The sequence below is a fragment of the Zootermopsis nevadensis genome, unplaced genomic scaffold (assembly GCF_977971745.1).
Source record: "Zootermopsis nevadensis isolate Lab colony 2312 unplaced genomic scaffold, Znev_1.0 Znev_ptg000013l, whole genome shotgun sequence".
NCBI classification, from domain to species: domain Eukaryota; kingdom Metazoa; phylum Arthropoda; class Insecta; order Blattodea; family Termopsidae; genus Zootermopsis; species Zootermopsis nevadensis.
The window spans coordinates 11,881,417-11,905,340 of record NW_028259145.1 but is presented as its reverse complement, the minus strand read 5'-3'; the positions used below and the strand labels follow the sequence as shown (position 1 = coordinate 11,905,340).

Below are 23,924 nucleotides of genomic sequence, written 5' to 3'. Positions count from 1 at the left end.
GTCCGAGAAAAGGATGGAAGGATCCTGTTCATATGGACCTGTCGTCAGACAGAACACTAAATAATAATAATAAATATATATCCATCATGCAATTCAACTATTGGGCTGTTTTTAGTTCGCGCTGCCAGTATTTAATCTGCTAGTAGTTTATGTGTTTTTTATTTATTACTGTCTTCACTAAATACCTGAACTTTTTAAAACGAAAGTGAATTAAGTACCGACTATTGAAACTCGACATCGTTAAGCAAGTCCCCATTGATGGTATTCCTACAGCTGCGTCTTTCCATTGGTTAGACTCGTGGTACAAATGTTGAGTCTGTTCTGAATATGTAGATAGGTTCCTCCGAAACTTTTGTAACAACCTGCAAGACTGAATAGCGCGACAATCAAGAACATCCATATTCTCGACTCATTTCAATCGAGATTACATGGGAAAAAACATAACATCATAAACAAATGCGATACAATCATCTCGGTCTAGAAAGACACAGTTAAGTTGTGTATAAAACTTACGGAAGCTCGTGTTTCTTATTTTGTAACAGTTTTTCGTTGTAGACTTTTACGCTTGAAAACATTTCTCATTTACCATGCATTTTAATCAACTCCGTGACGAAGGATCGACCTAGAAGGGGCAGAACTTCAAATAGCCCTGACCTGAATGTGCAGTTTTGGCTCGCTGGCCGCATTGTGACTAATCTGAGAAAGACGCAGCTCCGTCTCTTGTTAACATCGACCTAATTCAAACTGATTCCACAGTAAGGAAGGAAATAAACTTATTTCTCTCCCTAACTGGAAAGTTAATTGGATCCTAAAGTAATCCACACAAATGAGCAGATCTTACTTCCCCAGTTGCCGTTCCTATGGTACCAGTCGCGTTCAACTCTCTAAAAACACAGTGGTGACATACTTTATGTGCCGCGTACTTTAACACCCATTGCGATAACTCTGCGTTCTTCACACGGAATTTACTTAGGAATTAATAGGATTCCCAGACGGAATAGCTATCACTTCCTGAATTAGCATTAACCAATTAATCTTTTTAATGTAGACCCTTTGTGTTATGTTTCAGATGAACAAAAAATGCTATGTAGATGGACTTCCCGCTTAGGGCGTTAAATTCGTCTGCTTTAAACGGAAACATTCTATTTTCATAATTATAAATCACCATCAAGCAAACAAAATACAACAGATTAGTTTTTAACAGTGTTAGCTTTGCAGATCTATTAAATGTTGTGACCATTGTTTCTGAAGGTCGCTGATTCAAATCTCGGCCTATAGACTGGGTGTCCTGGCAGACTTTTTCGAAGTATTGCTTAGTCCCTCAAGTAAATGCAGGAATAGTACCTTAAATTAGGCCACGGTCGCTTCCTTCCACATTCTTTACAATTCAGTCGTTCTAGTACACGATGCTATGTAATCTGAACTACTTACAGACACGTTAAACAAAAATAAATTATATTGTTATTTCTCTTGTAGTGTAGTGCTAAACTTTCAAGATATTATAAGTATTTCTGGAATCCAATTTTTTTTCTTTCTGCTGTGGTGTCGAAGAGTCCGCGAAATATTCATTTAATTTATTTTGTTTTAGTAACAATTTTATGTTGTTACTGCAGGTACTATTATATTTACTTTAGGAAACAATTATGTTATGTCCGTTACGGTAAATACAATTTTCAGAGATTCCTTTATTTTATTCAGTATCTTTGCTTGTATGTGTACCATAAAAAAACCGGAAATTAAAAGAATGGTAGCGGTATATTCACAGCAGCCTGGATAATAGTCTGGCAATTTTGATTAGATTCTTTCCTGTGAAGCTGAAGCCAACTTTATTAGAAGTCATGCACGAAATTAGGTATCCTGTCAAGAAACAACTGCTAGCAGTGGTGTTGCGTTGCAAATACTGCATTGCTTTTACACTGAATGTAGTTGCGTAATTTCCAGGAAGTTAGTCAATAGAAAATTGTAAAATGTTTACTAAGAGCGAAATTATAACATGGTAGTAAACATGAGAATAAAACAGCATATACTCTATTGTACGTAGAATAATGGCGAAACGGATGAAAGGTAAGAAAACAATGGACCTCGAAAGGTATACAATATAATTCCTACACCCACAAACACCATTCTTCATATATAATCTTTGATTTCTTTGTGCTAACGTCATCCTTCCTTTATCCACTTCTTGTCCTTTCCTACATCAGTTTTCTTCCTTCTGTTCGCTACTCTAGTTCTCTTTGTAGTCATTTTTTTGTGGGTTCATATTGATATACAGTTCATGAACATGATTTATTTTACTGACTCTGTGGAACACAATTCTAAATAAATAAAGAAAATAAAGAAAAATTGAAGAAACATAATCACTTGGCTGGTTAAGAAATTCCCTATTCACTTATCATCTTATGTCGGGTGAACTTCTTTCCTTAATTCCGCATCTTATCCTGTAGAAGTACACTACGCATTCCATATATTTAAGTTTATCGTTTATCAAACATCGTTAGTATAATATTTCATCATAGGACAAAAATATAAGTTTTACATAATATTATTTCCGCGTGCTCGACAAATGTATATATATAATTTATTAATTCTAATTACATTATAGCCATAACACGTTTCGGTCTACCATCTAACCATTTTCAGGTGGCATACGATCATAGTGAAGGGACGCGATCTGAACTGTCTGGCATACTTTAATGGAATGTGTGTTAAAAGTTATTATAATAATAGAACTAGGTTCTCATAATATATATTTTGTTCGTAATTGGATTTGTCTTCTTTCCGTGACAACTGCGTGCTTCTGAAGAAAATTAATCCTGCTACTTCCTCAAATGTATCCGTGCAAGCGAGTGAATTATCATCTGCAATTAGTAACATAGGATTATTGGAAATAGATTAGAAATGCTAGTTTCCTCCTAATCTGATTAGATGAACAGAAACAGTTTACTATGAGACTACAGTACTACGCATATACATCTGTGCCAACATCCACACGTAAATAATAGTTAAATTTCTGCCTTAGCTCATATCTATAAACCTTATAAAACTGTACAAAAAATCATCCACGCAACTGCGTGGTATTTATGTTTTGATGTTGGAAGTAGATTCCTTAATTTTCTCCGGGTGGTTAGAGACCGGTAAGACGTTAATTGTAGGCGGTTGTTATACGCTTGGAATGTAACGTGAATAAAGTTGTTCCAAGCTAATGAGGTCTTTTAAAGTGGACTATACTTGTCTGCAGTGCCAGCAAACCAAACCGACAATGGTGATGATCAGTGTAAACTATCCGATTAAGAGAGCGAATGTAAGAATAAATCATTAAAAAAATCTCAAGGAAAATAAAATCTAAAGGGAATGTAGGAGCAGACGAGTGTAACGGAAGAAACTGTGATGCATCTGTTTTTATTCCTCTTGGTCGTGGCGACGTGTAGACTCGGCAGATGCCATCTTTTCAGAGAAAAATATCTCATCTAGAGGGCTCGCTGCCGTAGAAACCTCAAATCTCGCGTGTGACATCTGAAAATTATGTCTTCAATTCTGTAGTACTGATTCAGTTTCCCTTCTGACTACAGCTGGATTTTGAGTTAAAAAAAGGAAATCCACAAGAACGTGGTACTGTTCGTGTGTACTCTGTATTACCTCTGCTATTTCCATCCACCTAATATTTAGATTAATGGGTTCTAGTGATATAGTGGTGATATGCGGTGAGATTTAGTACCAAATTTATCGAAGCAACGTAATTGGGGTCTGAGTCTGGTTAATACTGATGCATTCACTCATATCTGTTAGAGTACACCTATATTAATTTCTAAGTGGCAGAATGACACACCGCCTCTTATTCTAATCCTGCTAACTCGTCGCGTGCCTGTTAACCCTAAGATAGCTGTCTTCTGTGTTGTTGCGCCGTGTAGACAGACTACATGGTGCAAGAACCCCGAAGACAGTCATCTTGATTTTATCATGTGGTCACAAGATCAACTGCTCGACTGGTTGGCATGTTACGTCACGAAGTAAATTTGAAATATTTAGAAGCCAAGTTTATTGGAATTAAACAGTGTTATTAAAATGCATTATTGGATGCGTTACTGTGGGTAGATCAGTGATCATGCTGTGAGTGAAGAGTCTAGAGGTCCATAAAGTATGCGTAAACTGAAACTAACTTTATCGTGTTGCCCGCCATTAAAATGAAATATTGAACAGTTAATGCATACTTTATGTCTCTTCGTGTTCTTGTTTATGGAAACTGGAAATGAGATGAGACGTATTGTAGTATATTCGTGTTTAAACTGTGTTGTGGCGTCTGGACGCGATATGTATCATCTTCAGCTCTTGCACCGCCAAGCATTTTTCTACCTGCATCGCTACTGTACCTTGCTTTCAATCTCCTTATCTCTTTTCACCACTTTCTCAAGGGATTCTGTTTCCTTGTAAATTCTCATGGGGGGGGGGGGTTGAAACTGGTAGATGTGAGAGGCAAAAGTGCGGGAAAACACAATTATCGGTCAGAAGTACAGAAAGAGGCTTTTGCGACGAAATGTAAAGAAACACACACTAGAGGGCCAATAAGCGAGGAGAAGAGGAGAAAAAGTGACACAAAACGAAAGGGACAAGCAAAGATGGCATCCTACTTTCAGGAACTCAATATGTCAAGAATAGAATAAAAGGAAAGAAGTGCCTCCAACTGAAAAGCTGAAATAGGCCCGTATTTGCTCTCGTATTCATTTTATTTCTGACGATAAGAAATAACTTCATACCCTCAAGTGTGTCCATAGGAGCTAAAACGTAGTATTTCGAGTATGAATGTCAAGAATGAAGTATAGACTTTTCAAATGAGTAGTCTCTATGGAACTAAAATGCGTTTCTTTTCAGGTGAACTGACTTCTAACTTACGGGGTTTTCTCAAGAACCGAAGGTCTCTTTTTGAAGCTCATATAGCTTAATTAAGCTTCTTAACAAAACAAAATGAGCTTTCGCTGCGCTTGTGATATGAAATTGGTGTTTTCTTGTAGCGATCATTGTTTTAAATGTCATATTGTTACACCTAAAATAATTGTAAACCAGAAGTTAATAAGAAGGATTTGAGGTTTTCAATTTCTGAAGATGGCTCTCTCCTGGGATTGTAGCGCCGTATAGTCTGGTAGATGGTATAATCTGGGCAATGAGTCTCACTCGTCTCACTGATGATGGAGACAAGAAAGACCTCTGAAACGTTGGGGAACTTCTACCACACAGCACGGCACTACAATCAAGAAGAAGCCATCTTCAGAAATTAATATTTTGTTTTAAATTTGAGTACTTAAATGTAGTTAGTAGGCTACGTTTTGGGGTTCGATTTCCAGTAGGGTTAGAGCTATTTCTCTTCATCACCACATTCCGACCGGCTCAGGGTCTCGCCATTTGACATCGGGGAATCACCCCATCAACTTAATTTTTATTTTAAAGAATGTAAACGACAGTACACCGATCCAACGCCCCTGGAGAAACATAAACGTTAGCAGCCAAGTACCACACTCTTTCGCGTCAGTTACACAGGGGGGCTCTTTCTCGGAAGTAAAATGGACGTAATGTGAAGCTGACCACTCACCTGGTGCCGAGGTTAAGAATGCGTAGAACTATATCTCTTCGTAGCTCTGCGTTATTGAGCCCTGTTAAGAACTTGATGATTACTGCTCGTGCTTTTGGCTATCGACCAATTATAACTGATGATTCTTTTCCGAGACCCAATGACGTAGGATATTAGTGCGGTGTGTAACCCTGAGGACTGACATAAATTTGGCTCCAGTGCTGCACGTAGAAGTATTTTAGGAGTTACGTGAACAAAGTGTAACATGGTGTCGAACATGTCTTATGAAATTTCAAAATAAGGTGATTCAGATTTGGGATTATAAATAAAAAACTAAATCCTTGGCGTGTTAAAGCCCAAAATTGAGTATTAGTCTAAAGAATGGAAGTAAACTTTAATGTTACATTTCAAGCAGTACTTATTTCGTACTAGCTAAGTGTTTGTATTTGAATCTCTGTACTCACTTTTAAATAATAATATCCCCTTGTCACAGAATGTATTTCGGTCGACTGTTATGTGATTTGTAGCGGAATTATACCTTCAGGGAACCTCATAAGATGAGATGTGCGCTGGCGTTTACATCTTCAACAGCGTTATAGGTATAGTTCACGCTATAGCAGTCTTCTTTCGGGAATTGGAGGATTTCTTTCGGTTCCCCCAACTTCTGTGGGTTTAATCGTATCCCAGGACTCTAATTCTGCCTTGTTTCACCGCTGTCTTTACTGCAGTAAACCAGGAAATTCTTTCACCAATTCGTTTCCATTCAACTTACTTGGTACTTCACCAATACCAGGCCTTATAACAGAGCTCTTCGAGTGGATATCTGATCAGTTTGTACGCCATGTCCATTCCTACTCTACAGGAACTGTGACAGTCGGAACTCTTTCAGTGGTGGGTCATTATATAGGATGTTTGTTACAGTTTTGTTTAATAGACTTTGAAATTCTGTACAAAGTACCACGTAGTAACTGATACGTACTTGAAGATAATACTAAATAATGTAATGTCACGACAGTATACATTCTTTAAAATGGAGTTTCAAATATTAAGAACAGGCTTAATATTAAGTTGTATTCTTTTATCTGTGTCCGCATTAACACGGATTTCTTGCAGCACAAGGTTTTTTTTACACAAACCTATATACACATTAAACCTACTGTCTTATAAAATATGTATCTTATCTATTATATTTAAAATCACTCGTAATGTTCAATTATGTTTATATCTTGGATCCGAAATGATTTTCTTCACCCCCGCCACTCCCGTAATACTTACATGCCTCACTCACAGAACATGATCTTGTCCTACAAGTTAAGAACCAGGGCTTTAGAGTTTTATTAAGATTTGCCTGCTCATAAAATATGAATGGTAGCAAATTAAAAGGGATTGAATTCCAGCGTGTAGGCAATTGAAAATTCAGTGTAGACATAAACACTTTTATCGCGAAATTACGAAGAAACTGATGTTCTCAACTAACTCTATAAATTGGATTTGATGTCTCTGATTCTTTCACTATAACAGCAAGCGAGTTCCCAGAGAAACTGTCTTGAATCAAATCGCAATATTTCCGACAGGTAAAACAACTCAAGCTTTCCTTTGAATTTAATTTCCAATAAAAATATCCTCTATAAGTTCCATTGAATAAAGATTATAACTCTTAAATTGGATATGGGAAATCTCTGGAAACCTTATTTTGACCTTTGATGTTATAATGGTCTAAAGCATCCATATATGAATTTAGTTACAATTTTCATGTGTTAATATCTATTATACTATTTTTAGATTTATTTTATTTGATTATTCTACTTTATAATTTCAGTAAAGCCATAAAATCACACTGGAGTTTTAAAAATCCTTTCGTTTCACAGGATACCCAAAATTCTCAAGCATTCTAATATCCGTGTGCATTAAAAAAGGAGTTAAAATTAAACCGGTGGCTCTACTTCAGTTTAGTCTTATTTCAGATTATTATAATTGTTATATTGTAACACATTTTATAATTTTAGTCAGAAACATTTACTGAATCCCCCTATATTGGGAATATTTACAAACTATATGTTTAATACCCTGCAACATTCTGTCGTCATGAAACCTGTATGTCGCGTGTCTCAATTTTTATATATTCCTACTCGTATGCGTTAGATATTTAACGTGCTTAAAATGCAAGAACACTGCGCATTGCTGTGTAGGTTTACTGTCCAATGTGAAGTAGTATAATGGTGAGTCAAATTAGCTTTGGAAGTAAACTTCTGTGGCCTATTTTAATGTGTACTACCTCAGAATTCGCATTGGACAACAAAGCAAATTTAATAAAATTTTATTTAGGTAACTCATATTCCAGCAGAGACTCGAGATTCAGATCATTTTATTTATAAGAAATACAGGTATCATTTATCGTTTTATTTTTTGCTAAGTTAGACGATAAAAAACTCAGTCGTATGTTATACAGCCAAACACAACTTACATTTTTTATACTTCTGCATGATAACTTCAAGAAAATTAACCTTATATATCGTAAATTTGAACTTTCCTGAACTTACACTACTTGTGCAATGTTCACATTATACCACAGGCTTGTGTGTATGAGGCAAGTATTTTGAGGGTAAGCGTGCAAACTATGTACGATATTCTTCCAACGCGTTTTGGAATTCTGATTGGAATGTATGGTGGAGATAAATTACGTCCTGCGACAAATGCATTCCACCGCCTTACCTCCATCGTCCCTAGGAGACTTTGATACAAACTAGAATAAGGCCCAAGGACTCGTCACCGAGCCTGTCTGAAAATACAATGACTAAAGACTAATATAAGGTCTTCAAGACGTTAACCTGTAAGCAACTTGTAGGACCATGAAGTCATTAATCAGTCTTTAAATGAGTGAAAGAGGAAAGTGAGAGAAAGAGAGGAAAGGAAAGTATCTTGAGGAGCAGTACAGGACACACTGGCTCAATTTAATATAAATATGGGTGCCACATCAGCTCTGCGCTACCCATGAAACTGCCGGAGAATTCTGTAATAGAACTCGCCTTGTAACTATGATATCAGTTCACGTACTTGAAACATAAAATTAAAACTTTAAATGTTGATCCTGAACCACGCAAAATAGAGGTAGAAAGAAAAATGTTGCCTTCTTCTGAAATTATAAATCTGCTTCGTTTTCAGACTATATATTTTTAAATATGGTTGTCATCTGGGTTGTTGCGCCGTGTAGTCTGGTAGAAGTTTGCCGACGTTTCAGATGTCCTTGCTGTCTTAATCATCATTGCGATGATTGCCGAATGGTCCCCACTTGACACCTTTTTAATTCCTATTGTCAGCGTACTAATATGGCGGCCACGAAGAGCGATGAAATTATAATAAATCTAGCGAAAATGGTGGCCATGAAGATTTTTTTGTTCCAAATCCGCATTCTAAGGTGGGATTTTCTTTCATATTCAGTATAAATTGTGTAGAGGACACAAAAACACAAACATAACCCTCCACCGAACCAGAAATTGGTGCGGTATGATATTATAACTTTTAAAAATTCAAAATACAGATTAGATTTATTTTAGGAAAATACAAGGTAACGTTGAAGTGATAGTTTGAATTGTTTTGATGTCCAAAAGAAAAGTTACAAATTATTGCAAAATACAAGGGAAAAGCACGCAACAGACGTTGTATGACTTCACAGTATCCTTTTTAAGCTGTTCTTACTGTATGATAGGATAAAATTATAAAATCCTTAAAAGTAGCGATTATTAAAACAGATGGGTTAATTGACTGAACAACCATCTGGCTGATGGAATAATCGATTGGTTATTAGACTGGATGATTGACGCTGTCATCTGTTACGTTAGCTCAGCATAAGTTGGCGGCACTGAGTAATGGATACGTAGTAGAATGAAGGGCAGAAGAGGTGATAGAATTGCGAGAAATCTGCTGTAAAACCTTATGACGTTAGTAATCTAAAACGAAAGGGAGCCAGTGAAGTCGGCTAGTGCATTATTACACCTTAATTTTACTTCTGAATTCTACCGTAACAAATGGAATAGTCTCTTCAAAGCAAGTAATACAACTGTGCTTTAAAACTAACTCCATGGACAGGAGTCATCCTTGAGAGGCTGTTGGTGGAGTGGCCCACATGATTAACAAGTGTTGCACTTTTTATAGTGCTCAGAAGTTTATTGCCGTGTTTGCAACAGCCCGCTATTGAAGTGTGCCATAATCCAGATCAATCCAGCCAACATCCCCAGATCATATTTCTCTACTTTTATATTATCCAAATATTTTTTCAACTCCCTGTTCTGAAAAACCCTTAGTCTACGTTCTTCCTATAGGATGAGAGGCAAGTAAGTTGGATTAATGTCTAGTTATATGTACTGCCGGTAAAATAAAAGAGTTATATAATGGATTGTGTGTGTGTAGGGATTTTTTTTTACCCAGAACGATGATACTGGACACGAATCGATGAATCGATCAGTGTGAGAAGTAACGCCGGTCGTTCCGTAGATCAGGGGTCTGTGTTCGCATCCAGATTAGTACCATTTGGGATTTGAAGTGGACAAAGTGGCACTGGGACAGCTTATGTCCTCGAGTCCTTTGCTGTTCCCGGCGGTATTATTCCGCTGCTGCTTCATTTCACGCATTTATCATCTCGGATATGAACAAAGGTCTCGTTGAGGTCCAGTTTCACAGAGACATAGTCTCGACCCCATTGCAGTGGAAACAATAAGAAGGAATGTCAGTTTTATGCCTAATGAAACTTAGACGGTGCAACAGTCAGCAAAAATATTGCTGGAAAATTCATTCTGCGTTTCCTCTTAAAACGAACCAATAAATAATATACACATTATGCTTAGTGATAACTTATTGTTTTATAGTAGCATGCATCGGAATGAGTTTGGAATTTCTTAATGCAGTAATTAAATGTTTATATTCTATCATTCGAATTTTTCGTATATGAAAATAATTTCTTCCCATAATTTGTCATACACGTGTCTTGAACTAATGAGATTGAGTCAGGAAGTTAATTACCTGCACTCGTTTTGCTATAATACTACGTTGAATATAATTAAAATATACTGAGCAAACAATATAATTGATTATGTTCTAATAACCATTCAGAAGGCACCTACTAACTTTTATACCATTGAAATTTGCACGAAGACAGAATTGGAACTCTGAACGGACGGTGTGTGTAGAAAATTGATTTTGGGCAGAAGCGACTGAGTTCTTGATAAATTGTTTAAGTTGCCCACCTCCTACCCCGTGCTCTGGCTATGTACCCACACTTCCGTTTATGCCCTTTATTGACGCTGGTTTTCCAATAAAGTAAAGACACAGGGCGTAGACAACCGACCCTTCACCCCTCAGTTCACATTTACTCAGTCCATCAGACCAGACTCATATCGATTCGTGGTCGGAATTCAAATTTGTATTATTGTCTTCTTAGTTCCGCTGACTAGTTAATACTGCAGGTAGTACACTCGCATCGGATTTAAGGATAAAGTTCTTATTTTTGTCAGGACGGACTAGAGTATATGTGTAGGGATAGTGTTTTTATAAAGTTATAAAATGGAATTGATCTTACTACCGTCCACGGATTTGTTGTATTTATTTACGGCCTGTTTAACAACAATGTCATTAGTTCAAACTACTTAGCATTTAATGATAGGTTTAGTAATTAATTGAAAACTGTATTGAAGTAAGTGAGCGGACGTGGCGATATTTTCCTGAATACAATTTTAGTTCAGTTCATCATTATTAATAAATATTTAAATCTGGATTAATTTATTAAATCTGAAATAATCGATTTCTTAGTTTATACATTATATTAATTGCCGCTTTATTTAAAGGTAGATTTATAGCTAACTAAACAACGTTCTTTTTGAGACGCTAAACATCGATCATGTAGTAAAGAAATTTCCCTGCATTTTGTGGATTCTGAAGATCACCTACGTTCCTAAAAGCCCGCCACTGGTCCCCATCCAATCCAGATTAATTCATTCCACATTCGTTACACTTTACTTCTGTAAGATCCATTTTGATTCTCTCCTTCCATCCACGTTTTGGTCTTCCCTTCAGGTTTTTCGATCAAGATTCTGTGTGCATTTTTCATTTTCCCAATAATTCCTACGTGTTTCCTCGATTCAGTTTTTCTTGATTCGAATACCCAAATGATATTTGTTTAAGAGGCTTCTTATTATTCAGTTCTTCCAGCTTTCTTCTACTTTCACCTTACGACGTTCAAACTCTTCTCCTGAAAACCATTTTCCCGGACATCCTCGGTCTATTTTCGTGTCGTAATGTTAGATGCCAAGTTCATACGGATGCTACATTAAGGTTATTATTGTAAACACAGTGCAATTTCCTAACAGTTAAGCTGATTATGTAAAATCGAATGGGGATTTCAGGTGGCAGAGTTGATTTTAACATGGCTTTTGTGCAAAAGGAAAATTCACACTGGGAGATAATATTTTCTGACACGTATGAATTGGTATAGTATACAACATTTAGTCTAAATTGGAACGGTATTTTATGTTCCACACTGCCTTTTTTATAATTATTATTATTATTTTCCCCCTTTTTCTGGTACTTTTCCTCTTGGTCCAGTGGTTAACTCCCCGCTCAGGCTTCGAGTTTCGGATATCAGCAGTTTTCTCGTAATGTGTAATGTTCTAGCCCGGCGTGTTCTATAGAGTATCTGTTGAATGCTATCTTGTATTGTTTATAGATATGTTTAGTCTTTTAGTTAGAATTTCCATGGCTCCAATTATTACCGGTGCGACAGACGTATTTCCCTGAATTTCAATACTCAGATTTTCCTATTTTAATTTATTTTTGTCTCCTTCTGCATTGTAGTCCTGTCTGGTGGTATTAGTATAGTTTGCAGTAAGAAAATTATATTTTTGTTTTAATTATTATTCCTTCCGTGTTGACTAGAACCCCTCGGTCTCTACCCCTTAATTCCATAGTACTGTTATATCTTTAAGTTCATGTTTTACCTGTTTTCAACTTTATGAAACTGTTGGTTTCAGAGTTGCAAATAGAAACATAAAATACTTTAATACTCTCTACAGTTAATTTTCTTTATGTTCGCTGCGCCTCAGCCGGCATTGAGACTGTAATAAGCCTAAATGTAACATTTTTGACAATTATTTTTTAAATTTAATCAATTTTTTTGGTGATTACCGTTTTTGCTGACTTCAGAATTATTATGTACTGCGTACTAGGATATTTACTATGTTTACTTCATGTGTGTTGCCTTGTTTTATTCTTTGTGTTTACTTTTCTTGCACTGCGTCTGTAATTGACTCGTGTAACTGGAGTGTTAGCACATTAAATTAAATTGAAATGAATGATCATCAGCATCATAATAATCGTCATTGTTCAGAATATTACAATAAATCGAATTCTGAAGTTAATTGAGTTTTGTATTCGTATAGCTTACTTACACGTCTTAAATTTATAAACGTCTTACACAGAAAGAAACTTAATATACATAAATATCCATAATCTGCAACCCAAAAACTGTGTTGCTTGTAACGTCGTCTCGATATTTTCCAGCTTAATATCAGACAGTAGTCCCAAATAAACCAGGCCGAACTTACAGCTCTCTGCTGCCCTCTGTTTTCAAACAAGTTACTGAGCCTGTATGCTGGTTTTCGTGCGTACAAACTTCTCGTTCTGAAAACATGCAATTGGTATTTATTTATTTATTTATTTAATGAGAAAGTGTTTTTAGGTGTAATGTGTTTCTGTGATCTGAAGCCACTAACTGTTAAAACAGCAAAATTTCGAGGCTTGTTGCTCGGGTTAGCCGGATTATAAACAAGATTGATGGGTCCCTTTTGTATTTGCATTTATCTTCACATTGTTGACACCGATAGCTTGTGGAGATCCTGTAAGACGTTTCTCTAAATCCCATTGCAACCAGCGCCTCCAAACAGAGATTATTCCTACCCACGAGAAAGATAAATTTACATACAGAAAATGAAATTCCTTTTCCTAACGTGTTAGCTATAAAATGTAGATAAAACAGGAAAGTAGAAAATATTGGAGCAATTTCCTTCACGCTGCGACCGCGTTCCCATTAATTCCAAGGGACTTGCAAACCTTCTCAGAACAAGACAAAGTTTATGTGGACTTGAGAGGCTTTGGGACTGTGTTGAGGGACTTCGACCAGCGCTTTCGTTGCCAGAAGCCCTGTTCTTGCGATCTGGAAGGAAACACAGTTGGGAGCAGTTTAAACGTGAACTGCATGGAGACAATGCAATCCTCTTCCATTCAATTTTATGCTTCTAAACAACCTTCTTAATCAACTGCACATAAGGCGCACTACGATTACATCTGCGTAGACATTAAATGAACATGGCTGTCCAGCCAAAAGAAATAAGTAACGGGGAAATTAAATATTAAGCAGTTCAGACTCAAATTTAATTGTACATTACAGCTTTTGAAACTCATCTACGGGTTTTCACCATAGATACAAATTTTTAAATTTTAAAACGATTTGTATAAAATTTTGCACAAAAACATGTTAAATTTTGACATACACTCTGTAATATTATTGGGACTTGGATGTAATTTTTCCCTGGCCATGGCAAAGATTGTAATTAATAATTACATACCTATATTGACCAATTTACAGGATTGTATTGTAACCCTTATAATAAGATACAATTACCAAACTCCAGAAATGTAGACTCTGAAAATAAAATTAACCCTTTGAAGACGAACAAACCAAACTGAGGGCGAAGTTTTGAACATGGGCAGTACTTCGTTCATTTCTCGGTTAAATCATTCCTGTGTACGAAACGCATAGTTGTAATTAGTAAACAATGCCTTACTGTCGGGATTGTTGTCTTGGCTAAAGGCCTTGACATATTTAGACTTGGAGCTGTTGTTACTGATGGGAGGTTGGATGGATGTTTGGGAGTTGAAACTAGAATGGTTGGGATCGCTTTGGTTGAAGGCCTGTACACCTTTGGGAAGTAGGAAATCATCTTGGGTAAAGGCCTCCATGATGGGTGGCTAGACAAGCTTTACCCCTTTTGAATTATACCCCTGCGTTATCCTTACAACTGAGGAAGAGTACGGAAAACTTCATTCAGGGTGGTTTTAAGCCTAGTCCTTATTTTTAAAAAATCACAGGCCATTACAATCACAATGATCGTATTTTTGTTCTGTACGGAAATAATCGCTGTTTATTCTGAGAATGGTAGGAAACCAGTAGAATTATGGATTGTTAAAACGGATGGTACATATAGTTATCACTAGGCTTTAAATGATTAATAGGTTTAATAGGTACATTAAAGTGTAAGAAGACATTTTGTTGATAGTGTGACAAGTTCTATGTACCTCTAACAGCAAAAACGATCCTGCTGTTACAATAAGAAAATGAGCTTTTAAATACTATAATTGCATAAAAATGTACACAGAACAAGGAACGAAATTTCTCTTGTCATTCCTTATTCGTTGGTAAGGCATCATGTATTAATGAGGCCCGTATGTAATTGTTCTTTTGTTTAATATAATTAAACTGTAAACCGGTTGAATGTCTACAGGCTTCCATTATACCCTCTAAAGGAATTAATAGACTAATCATATGACAGTAATTACCATTAAGAACTACAAACACTGAAAAGTACTGTGGTTTATGACAAATAAGAGTCAAGCGCAGTAGGCAATGTTTTTATATTCAGTAATGCAAATCGTAAGGCCGAGACTCCCTTAATAGCGTTACCTTGGCAACGGCTACAACAATTTAAGATTGATATAACACGCACATGTAGTCTTATAGGTATTCCATTAGGTCGAAAACCGCTTAGCAGCGTCACCATGGCAAATGTTATAAAAATCTATTCATAACATTTGCACACGGTCGTGACGGACATTGAAAGCTATTTATACACTTATGCTACATCCTTGTAATATAATTTGTATTTTGTTCTTAACTACAATTTTCAATTATCTCCATTCTTCAGAGATCGCTATTTCAGATGTGATGGATAATACGCGAACATAAGTTTTTGTGTATAAATATTTTGAACTCTGCTATTTTAGTAAAATAATTAATTATATACGGTACCTATAATGGCTACGCTACATTTTTGCTTTATAATTATCTCTTTTGACTATATGATCCTTTTATAAGCCTGCTTTATCAAACCAAACATGAACGATTTACAAAGTTGCATGCTAACACCACTAACGTAAGTTACATCGCCCAGTACATTTATGAATATACACAACAGATTGAATTAACATGTTACAATCGCAAGTTTTATAGTTCTATTAATAGGCTTATTTTCAAACGATGCTTCAATTTGCTCAGCGAATTATGTTGTACTTATTAAACAAGAACACATCGGGCCGTACCACGTCAATATACATAATTTTATGTTATGTCGTTCAAATGCTGTTAACTCTTAGGTGATCTATTTGCCTATCTACGAAATGGATTGATGTCTTTTTATGGGAATAATTATTATGCTTTTTTACCAACTGGCCTATCTTATTGTGCATGTCCACATTTGGTATGTCTATATTTTTCCCCTGTCATTGTGAACTCGAATATTGTACCCATGTTGATTGCATGGTCCGTGAATAGTGTGTGACGCTTTATTCTTTTCAGGTTTTCAACAACGAAATTTTCAACGACGAATTGCTATTGAATTGTGGCGATGGAAATACAAGGAAGACTATTACATTCCGTCTCACAGATGTTATTGTTTATGAATTTGAGCACGTGATAGTGACATGGAACATGGGTCGGGGTGGCAGACTGCACCAGCGCGCACGACCTCCCGATTTCCTCTTACACAGCACAACGATTGCAATTAAATTATAGTGCTTAACAGACACAACTCCTCGTGTGTGTAAACTAATACGTGTTGTAAATCAGTGCAGAAAAAAGTGTTTGGTGCTCAGTCTCTTGCTGGTTTATTCTAAGTGTATTGTTTAAGTATTTTGTCAGCGGAAAGTTGCGGATCGGTGTTAAAACTACAGTAAACACGTTTAAAAGTGTGTAAATGAAATATATACGAATTTATGTCCAGTTTTAAGAACATCAGTTAACAAAATGGATTCAGTGAAAAGCGTACAAGCAGGTTCCACCTCTGCCTCACCGGTGTCACCAACGCTGGGACAACAGAACTACGTCCAGAGCATCGACTTAATCATCAGCGACTACATGGAGAGACTGGGTACGAGGCTGAACATCTTGGAGACAGAGCTTAAATACGCATGGCGAGCATTAGATCTCCTATCGCAAGAGTATATCAAGATGTGGGAGCGACTAGAGAAGTTGGAGATACTCCTCTACGAACAGCAGAGTGTCATTGCCCAGCTTCTCGAATTCTATACAGTGATGGGTACAACAGATAGTGCGGCTGAGGAGCGCGCAGATGTTGTCTCAGCATCTGAAGGAACGCGGACAACAACCGAGACAGCTGAAGATGACCTGCAACGAACCATGAAGGATTTGATGGAAGACGCAGCCGCAGCAAGCGTGGCTGGACGTGACGTGGTAGGAGAGGTATCAAGTGCTGATATCACTGGATCATCGTCGAGTGCCGCTGCAATAATTTCTGAACTGCAAATAGAGATGGGAATGAGCGAAATGATACGCATGCCAGACGAAGCCTTCTATCGCAGTCTCAACAACGCCTATCGTGATGATTTGGGTGGCTCTGAATCAACTGTGGCACCCACCGTAACATCATCACAGCTCGGTATGATCTGGGAAGAAGCCGAAGAAGTTGAAGAGAACACAAATAAGGAAGAGACTATGGAAGGTCTAGAGAGGGTGGAACAACGCGATGAAACGCAAGAAGTATTCAGCGCGCTAGACTATAAGGACTATAGAGGTAATTCTCCATGTGTTAATGAACAAGATCTCGCTCAACTAACGAGATTGAGTGTAATAGATCAGGTGGCGCTAGAGAAACTTCAGGAACTCGATAGACTGACAACAAAGCTTCAGAAAGACTCCCAGAATCTCAAAGAACTACAAGACCGCCTACTAGAATCTCCGCAAAATATGTACCGGAACGAAGCTAGAGAAAGCGAATCTACTACTACGAAAGCACTCGCAGATGAAACTAGTGTCATAGATGAGCAGCTACGTCAGATATACGCAGAATCTGACTTGGAAAATTGGAGTCTTTCTAGTTCTGCACGCGGTCTGTCTGAGTTGATATTACTGGCAGGTACAACGACATTACCAAGCGGCCTCAGTAGCAGTAGCAAGTCCCGACCTAGTTCTCGACTATCTACAGACAGCGGAGGTGCCACCACAGACTCTGAGGTAGCTTCAGCTTTATCCGGGTTTAGGTCGTCCTTATCACCAACTACATCACCAAGACATCGTGTTCTTCTTGAGTCGTCTAATTGTATGGATAATTCCGGAATTTTATCATCACAAACGTCTGGTAGACTTAATTATAATTCCTCAGCCTTATTGCAAGCCGATATAACACCTTCATCGTGCAGCTTGGCATCTCCCAAAACTCTTACTGGCCGTTACGATTTCAACCCTTACGCTTCTGAATACACTGGTGAACAGGAATTGCAGAATATAGTGGCCGCTTCGTACGCGTCAGTTCCTCATGCATCAACCGCCACATTTGTAGGTGCGACTTCTGAAAATTTAAATTCACCACCAACAATATCGGGATCAAGCATACGTACGAGACAAGACGGTTATATAGGTGGAAGATTAGACCTAGATTTATCAGAAACTCGATCCACACTTTCTCCTTCCCCAACGAGCCCGCCGCCACCAGCTCCTCGGGACAATGGAGAAGCCTTCTTAATGCCCACCGCCGACGCTGTTGTCGGTGCCAATATCGCCAAAAGTCCTTCAGCCCTACTGGGTACCTCAGCAACTAGTATTACGTCAATTACTTCTCCGTCGACTGAACAGCAAGGACGCTTGAGTCCTCGCACCCCACACTCTCCCAAATCACCAAGACTGTCTCCGAAGAATATAAATAAGTCTACGTCCATTATTATTGGAACTGCTAAATCCGATTCTGGTCTTTCTTCCATGAGCGGTTGGTCCAGCGTAGAGAAATCGCCAGTGTCTCCGAAGAGTGTTATAAGCAGTGCCAACAAGACACCGACATCCTTATACACATCAGATTCCGTCGTTGGACGTGGACATCAGCAGCTACTTGCAGCATCGCCGATGGTTCCACAAATGCACTTATCTTCTTCTTCCATATCGCCACAAGAGATTCTCACTTACAACTCTGTTGCTGCGTCCGATTCCTACCCATACATCGCTCCCCATTCTCTGCCTTCTCTTTCGCCAGCCCTAGTAAACTCTCATATAACAGATGGACAATATCAGTCTGCATTCACAAGTGTCAAGTCGCCAACGAGTATGGGAAGCAGTACACCTTCCATAGCAGGTGACAGCTCAACAGGGAATCTCATACCATCGCCTGTACCAAGCTCTGAACTCAGTGCCAGCCCAAGAGGACGACCTCATCGTGTTCCGAAGTCCCCCAGTACCAACACAGTTAACGCCGTTGAAATTACGTGTTCAGTAACTTACGGCGATTTCCTCTATCGTAGTGAACAACCAGCGATATACTCAGTTGCCGGGAGTAACAGGCAACAATCTTTCACTTCGGTTTACACAAGTGGTATGGCAAGTTACGTGCCCAAATCGTCTGGATCCGGTTACCCAGATTTGGTAGAGCCATGTAGCAACAACGAACAGCACCAAGCACAAACTTACCGCTACCAAACTGAGCTCGAACGCATCACTTCCCGAAGCCATTCTGTTAGTGGCTACCCCGCAACTAGTGCCTCAGCTCATTCAAATAGGAAGAACCTATCTAGAGGGCATTCTACTGGCTCTGCTCCTCCCAGTGGCAGTGGAGTTGCAAACTTAGAGGGCTATAAAACCGCCATGTATCGCACCATGTTCCCTACCGGAAATATTACGGACGCTCTCTCTTATTACCCTACAAGCACGCGCTACGACACGACACCGTCCGGAAACCAACCACGAACCGATTACAATCACGGTTCTGCGTGGTTAAATAGCTCTCAGGCCCAAATTGATACTGCAGTTGCGAACCAAATGATATACGATCACACATCTGCTCCAGTCAGCGCTTCTGCTTCTACTGGGGAATTCGGGTACATTGCATCTCACTACACGGATCCAAGGCGTTATGCACAGCATCCATCGCAACAGCATTACGTTCCGCAAAGTGGGATGGAAAGAGGTGGCGAACAGGACGAACGTTATCCTCGAGAATACTCCTGGAGCCAGCGTCCTGATATACAATACTTGGAACTCGATCTGAGGAAACGTAATACTCCAGATCACCATCAGCCACAATTACACGACGGGCAATACTATGATCCTAGTGGTGTCATAGTGTCCCAGTCGGGGTACATATCTATTTCTGCTGATATAAAAGACAGTAATTATCCTCAGGACGAAAAGGTGAGCAAAAGGGGTAAATTAAAATCAGCAATGAGCTCTGTGAGCAGTTGGTTACCTGGACTGCACCTTAGCAAACGACATCGCTCCCATTCTTTGCCAGCCGGGGTTCGACGTGAGGACTTGGCGCTCTCCAAGGAGCACGGGAGAGGATACGTTACGCCTCGAGGTAAATGTCAGCCGCATTCTACCACCACATTGCCTCGCAAGAAAAAGAAAAATCCACTCGCATCTACAGTGTCTGGAATCCTTCAGAAGGCAAAACGTCGCAGCCATCACTCTCAATCACTGTCGGATCCGGAACAGTCAGAGACCGAATGGAGCGGCCGACAGAGCGGGTTTTCTGAAGACAGCGAAGATAGCGTATTCTCTGATGTTCCAACTGACACCAGTGTATTCGCTAAAGTTACTCACGGCATGCCGAGGCAACACGGTTCGCAGCAGCAACAGGCTCAAGCAAGTGCAAAATTGGGACCTAGAAGAGACTCGGATCTGGATCAAGTCAATGACCTTCCACATGACACAGAGCCTGCACAACCAAACCTTCTGGAAGCGGACCCTTCTTCTCTCTTCCCTACAGTGGGTGAAGTTAAGAGAGCAGCAAGCCAAGCAGTTACAACAGTCAGTGAAGAAACGGCAAGTGAAAAACTTCAGTTTCCACCAGTTACGCTTGGTGGAGCATCTAGAGAATTTGCCGTGTCCCGAGCTTTAGGCAAATACCGTCAACGTCAATCTTCCACCGTATCTGCGGATGAACAGACGGGCCAAGAAGATATTTCTGCCACTAAAACTAATGATCAAATTCCTCTTATAGCTACAGCAGAAGAAGAGATACAAGAGGACATTTACGATGAACCTTGTATAGAGACAATCATTGATGAAGCGGAAAATATTAGTGCACCACACCAACACTCTCGAGCGGAAGAACCTCCAAACATTAATACAAGTCCGTCTGTTTCAAGTATGCGCAGCTATGCCAGTGGGAGGCATCACGTAGCCCGCCATCAGCAGAGTCTCGAAATTCCTTGGAGCGGACCTAGAGGCGAGGGTGACGAGGACAGCCGAAGTATACACTCGTGGAGAAGCACATCCCGAGTGTCTTCCAGAAGACAGAGCACTGAAGACAGCATAGACAGTGAAGACGAATGGTACTGCTATGAGCTACGTAAGTTGGAAGAACTGGAAAGACAACAAGACACGGAACCCATACAAGGAGACAAAACTGAAAGTTTCGAACCGGATGAAGAAGTGAAGGAGCAGATGTCGTTTGTCCTTCAGGAGCTGAAGCTGAAAGCCAAAAAACTTGAAGGGGTGCTCGATGAAGAAGATTATAACCTTCAGGTGCGAACAAGATCGACGGGATCTGTAATGCGGTGGGAAGATATTCAGGACGGCAGAGGCGATGACCATGCCGAGCCCCACTCTGTCTTCAACGACGAAGCATCGCATTTACCGGGGACTGAAGAACCAAAGAAGAAAAGTGCTATGAGGATCAGAGACGATGATGAGTCCTCATCAGGAGAGACGAGTGGTCCCGACAGTCCGCATCAGAGTATGGACGAAATGGAAGTTGACGAGGAAGAGGAAGCTGCAATGGAAGCGGAATTGACGAGGTCGGTAAGGAGTTCCAGTGCCTCCACTCTTCGTCATGGAGAGAAGCCTCTTCAAGGCTCAGACTCGCTAAGCAGGGAGGGATCAGTAAGTGTTCCTCCAAGTGAGATGTCGATAAGTATCCCAGTTAGCGACGGCTGGGATTCCGAGGAAACGGCGACCGTACGAGAAGGTTCCATAAGTGTTCCAGCCAGTGACGTGTGGGAAGGAGACGCAGACGGTGAATGTGAGGCTGGAAGCTACCTCCGAGAAGGTGGCGAGAGCTCTACACCGTCCATACCAAGGTTTAAAATCGACATTGGCAAGGAAGATGCCGCGTGCAAAGATAGTGGACCGGCGGGTAGCAAGTGGAAGTTGCTCAAAGCTTTGAAAGACAGGAAAGATGAAGAAAAGATCCAGGAAGCTGCGACGGCAACCGCAGCAGCGGAAGCAAGAGCAAACATGACAACGGTATGTAAATTCAGTGAGCTAAGTAGCGTTTGATGAACTCGCAACCAAGTTTACACGAGGTCTTCGTTCTCTGTTTGTATAACGCTTCTGTTGGGAAACGTGTAATTTTAATGGTACTGTTTTATGACTCATACAACACTGACCTTTCCTTGCATATTAATTATACTTCTCGATCACAAATGTTTTACTTCTTCCGGCATTTAACCCAAATTAATTTTGACTCCTACTGCACATGCTACGATCGTTGCATCCTAGAAATAATGTTATTTAATTAGGACTTAGAGCCAGTACCAGATAGCTGATATACAATAAGAGACATTTGGATTAGCTCTGGGTAGGTAGGTAAGGCTTATGACGCACGATTCACACTTTTTCCTAAAGGAACATAATTTGTTTGGTACATAGTACGCAGCTGTAAAAATATGTATTATATTCTGTGGTATTAATTCCATTTTACTTTTGAAGTGCCGTTTAATGGATCAAATAAAGCATATTTGCGTAATGAAGAAAAATATCCCCTGAAGGCAACGGATAGGTAAATAATGATGACTCCATGTGGTGAGAATTATTAAAAATGCCTCACTTAAATTAGCATGAGATCAACAATATCAGTTCAGTGAAATGGTGTTACTCGGGCAGCATGCAAACACAGATGACGCAGTTACAGGTGGACAAGCGTACAGAAACGTGGAACTGTTCATTGAATAACTACTTAGTAACAATCAGCACGTGGGTGTTCTACAAATGTTTCGGTATTTGTACGGAAATACATCGAACAGGCAGATTAAAATTTTGGCTTAAACGTAAATGAAATAATAGCAAGATACGGTATAATGTAAAATGTATCGAATGGGGTAGGACAATTGTTTTTGTAATCCTAGGAAACGTTGAAGTTTTTTTGAAATTAGTAGTCTTATAATTGATTATGTCCAGATTATAGTGGATTTTGAACATATCTTATCTGCAACAATTATTGTTCTCTGGAAAAAAACATTATTGGTATAAAGGTGTCTGCATCGATTAAAGTGAATTGAATGCACAACTCTTGTAGTTATTCACGACTACTAGATAGACTATACCATGCACTGAGTAGAGATGTGTTGCGAGATTCGCTAAAGCTGTTCTTATAGTATCATAGATATTTTCTCTGTTCGCAACACGTGTATGACTGTTACGAAAAATGCTCTTTTGTCAAACTCGTGGGCACAGCTTATTGACACAATTTTCATGTGAAGCACAATTCTTGAGTTTGTCAGGGTTCTACGTCACCACTTTTCAACCCAACTCATATATCCATCCATAGTACCTCGTTTTCTTACACTGATTGCATTTGTACATACTAAGTTTCATATAATCTGAGTTTTAAAAAAAGGCACTCCCGTCTACCCAGTCGATTGTCCATCTGTCTTCTGATGCAGTCGGTGTAAAAATTGTAGCTTAACCAATCCATCTGTGTAACTGTGATTGTATACACTAAAGTTTTGAAGTTTATGCCGTACGGCGATATGTTCCAGTGGACCTGTTTGCACTGTAATTCATTATAATTCATTATCTGTTATTCTATTTTCGGGTCCAAATATAACTCAAAGTGAACGTGATGAAAGAAATGGATTTTGTTTCTTATGTCAAATTAATTGTAATATACATGTGGAAATTCATATTTTAATAATAAAATAACTATTGTTTTGATTTATTTACAACTGACGCACATTTCCTATAAATTATATCGCCAAACTAATTCTAAATATAGATGTGTACTGGCATGGGTACAACTAATGAAGTGTGTAGTATTTATGTGTAACGAATCTTGTGTGTACTAGCCCGCTGTGACGTTGATGTAGATACTTATGCAGT

General features: G+C 38.9%; 1 protein-coding gene across 7 annotated transcripts in view; it reads left to right on the top strand.

Moving 5' to 3' along the window:
- Positions 1-23,924, top strand: part of unc-13 (protein unc13 homolog) — a 185,652-nt gene that overhangs the window by 102,290 nt on the left and 59,438 nt on the right. For 6 of the 7 annotated variants that reach the window (XM_087348618.1, XM_087348619.1, XM_087348615.1 and 3 more), the window contains exon 2: positions 16,179-22,070. In XM_087348618.1, coding sequence (XP_087204744.1) covers positions 16,626-22,070 — 5,445 coding nt within the window. In that variant the 5' untranslated portion in view covers positions 16,179-16,625. Of the gene's footprint in view, positions 1-11,262; positions 22,071-23,924 lie in introns of those variants that run through there. The other variant, XM_022067194.2, reaches the window with a different exon arrangement.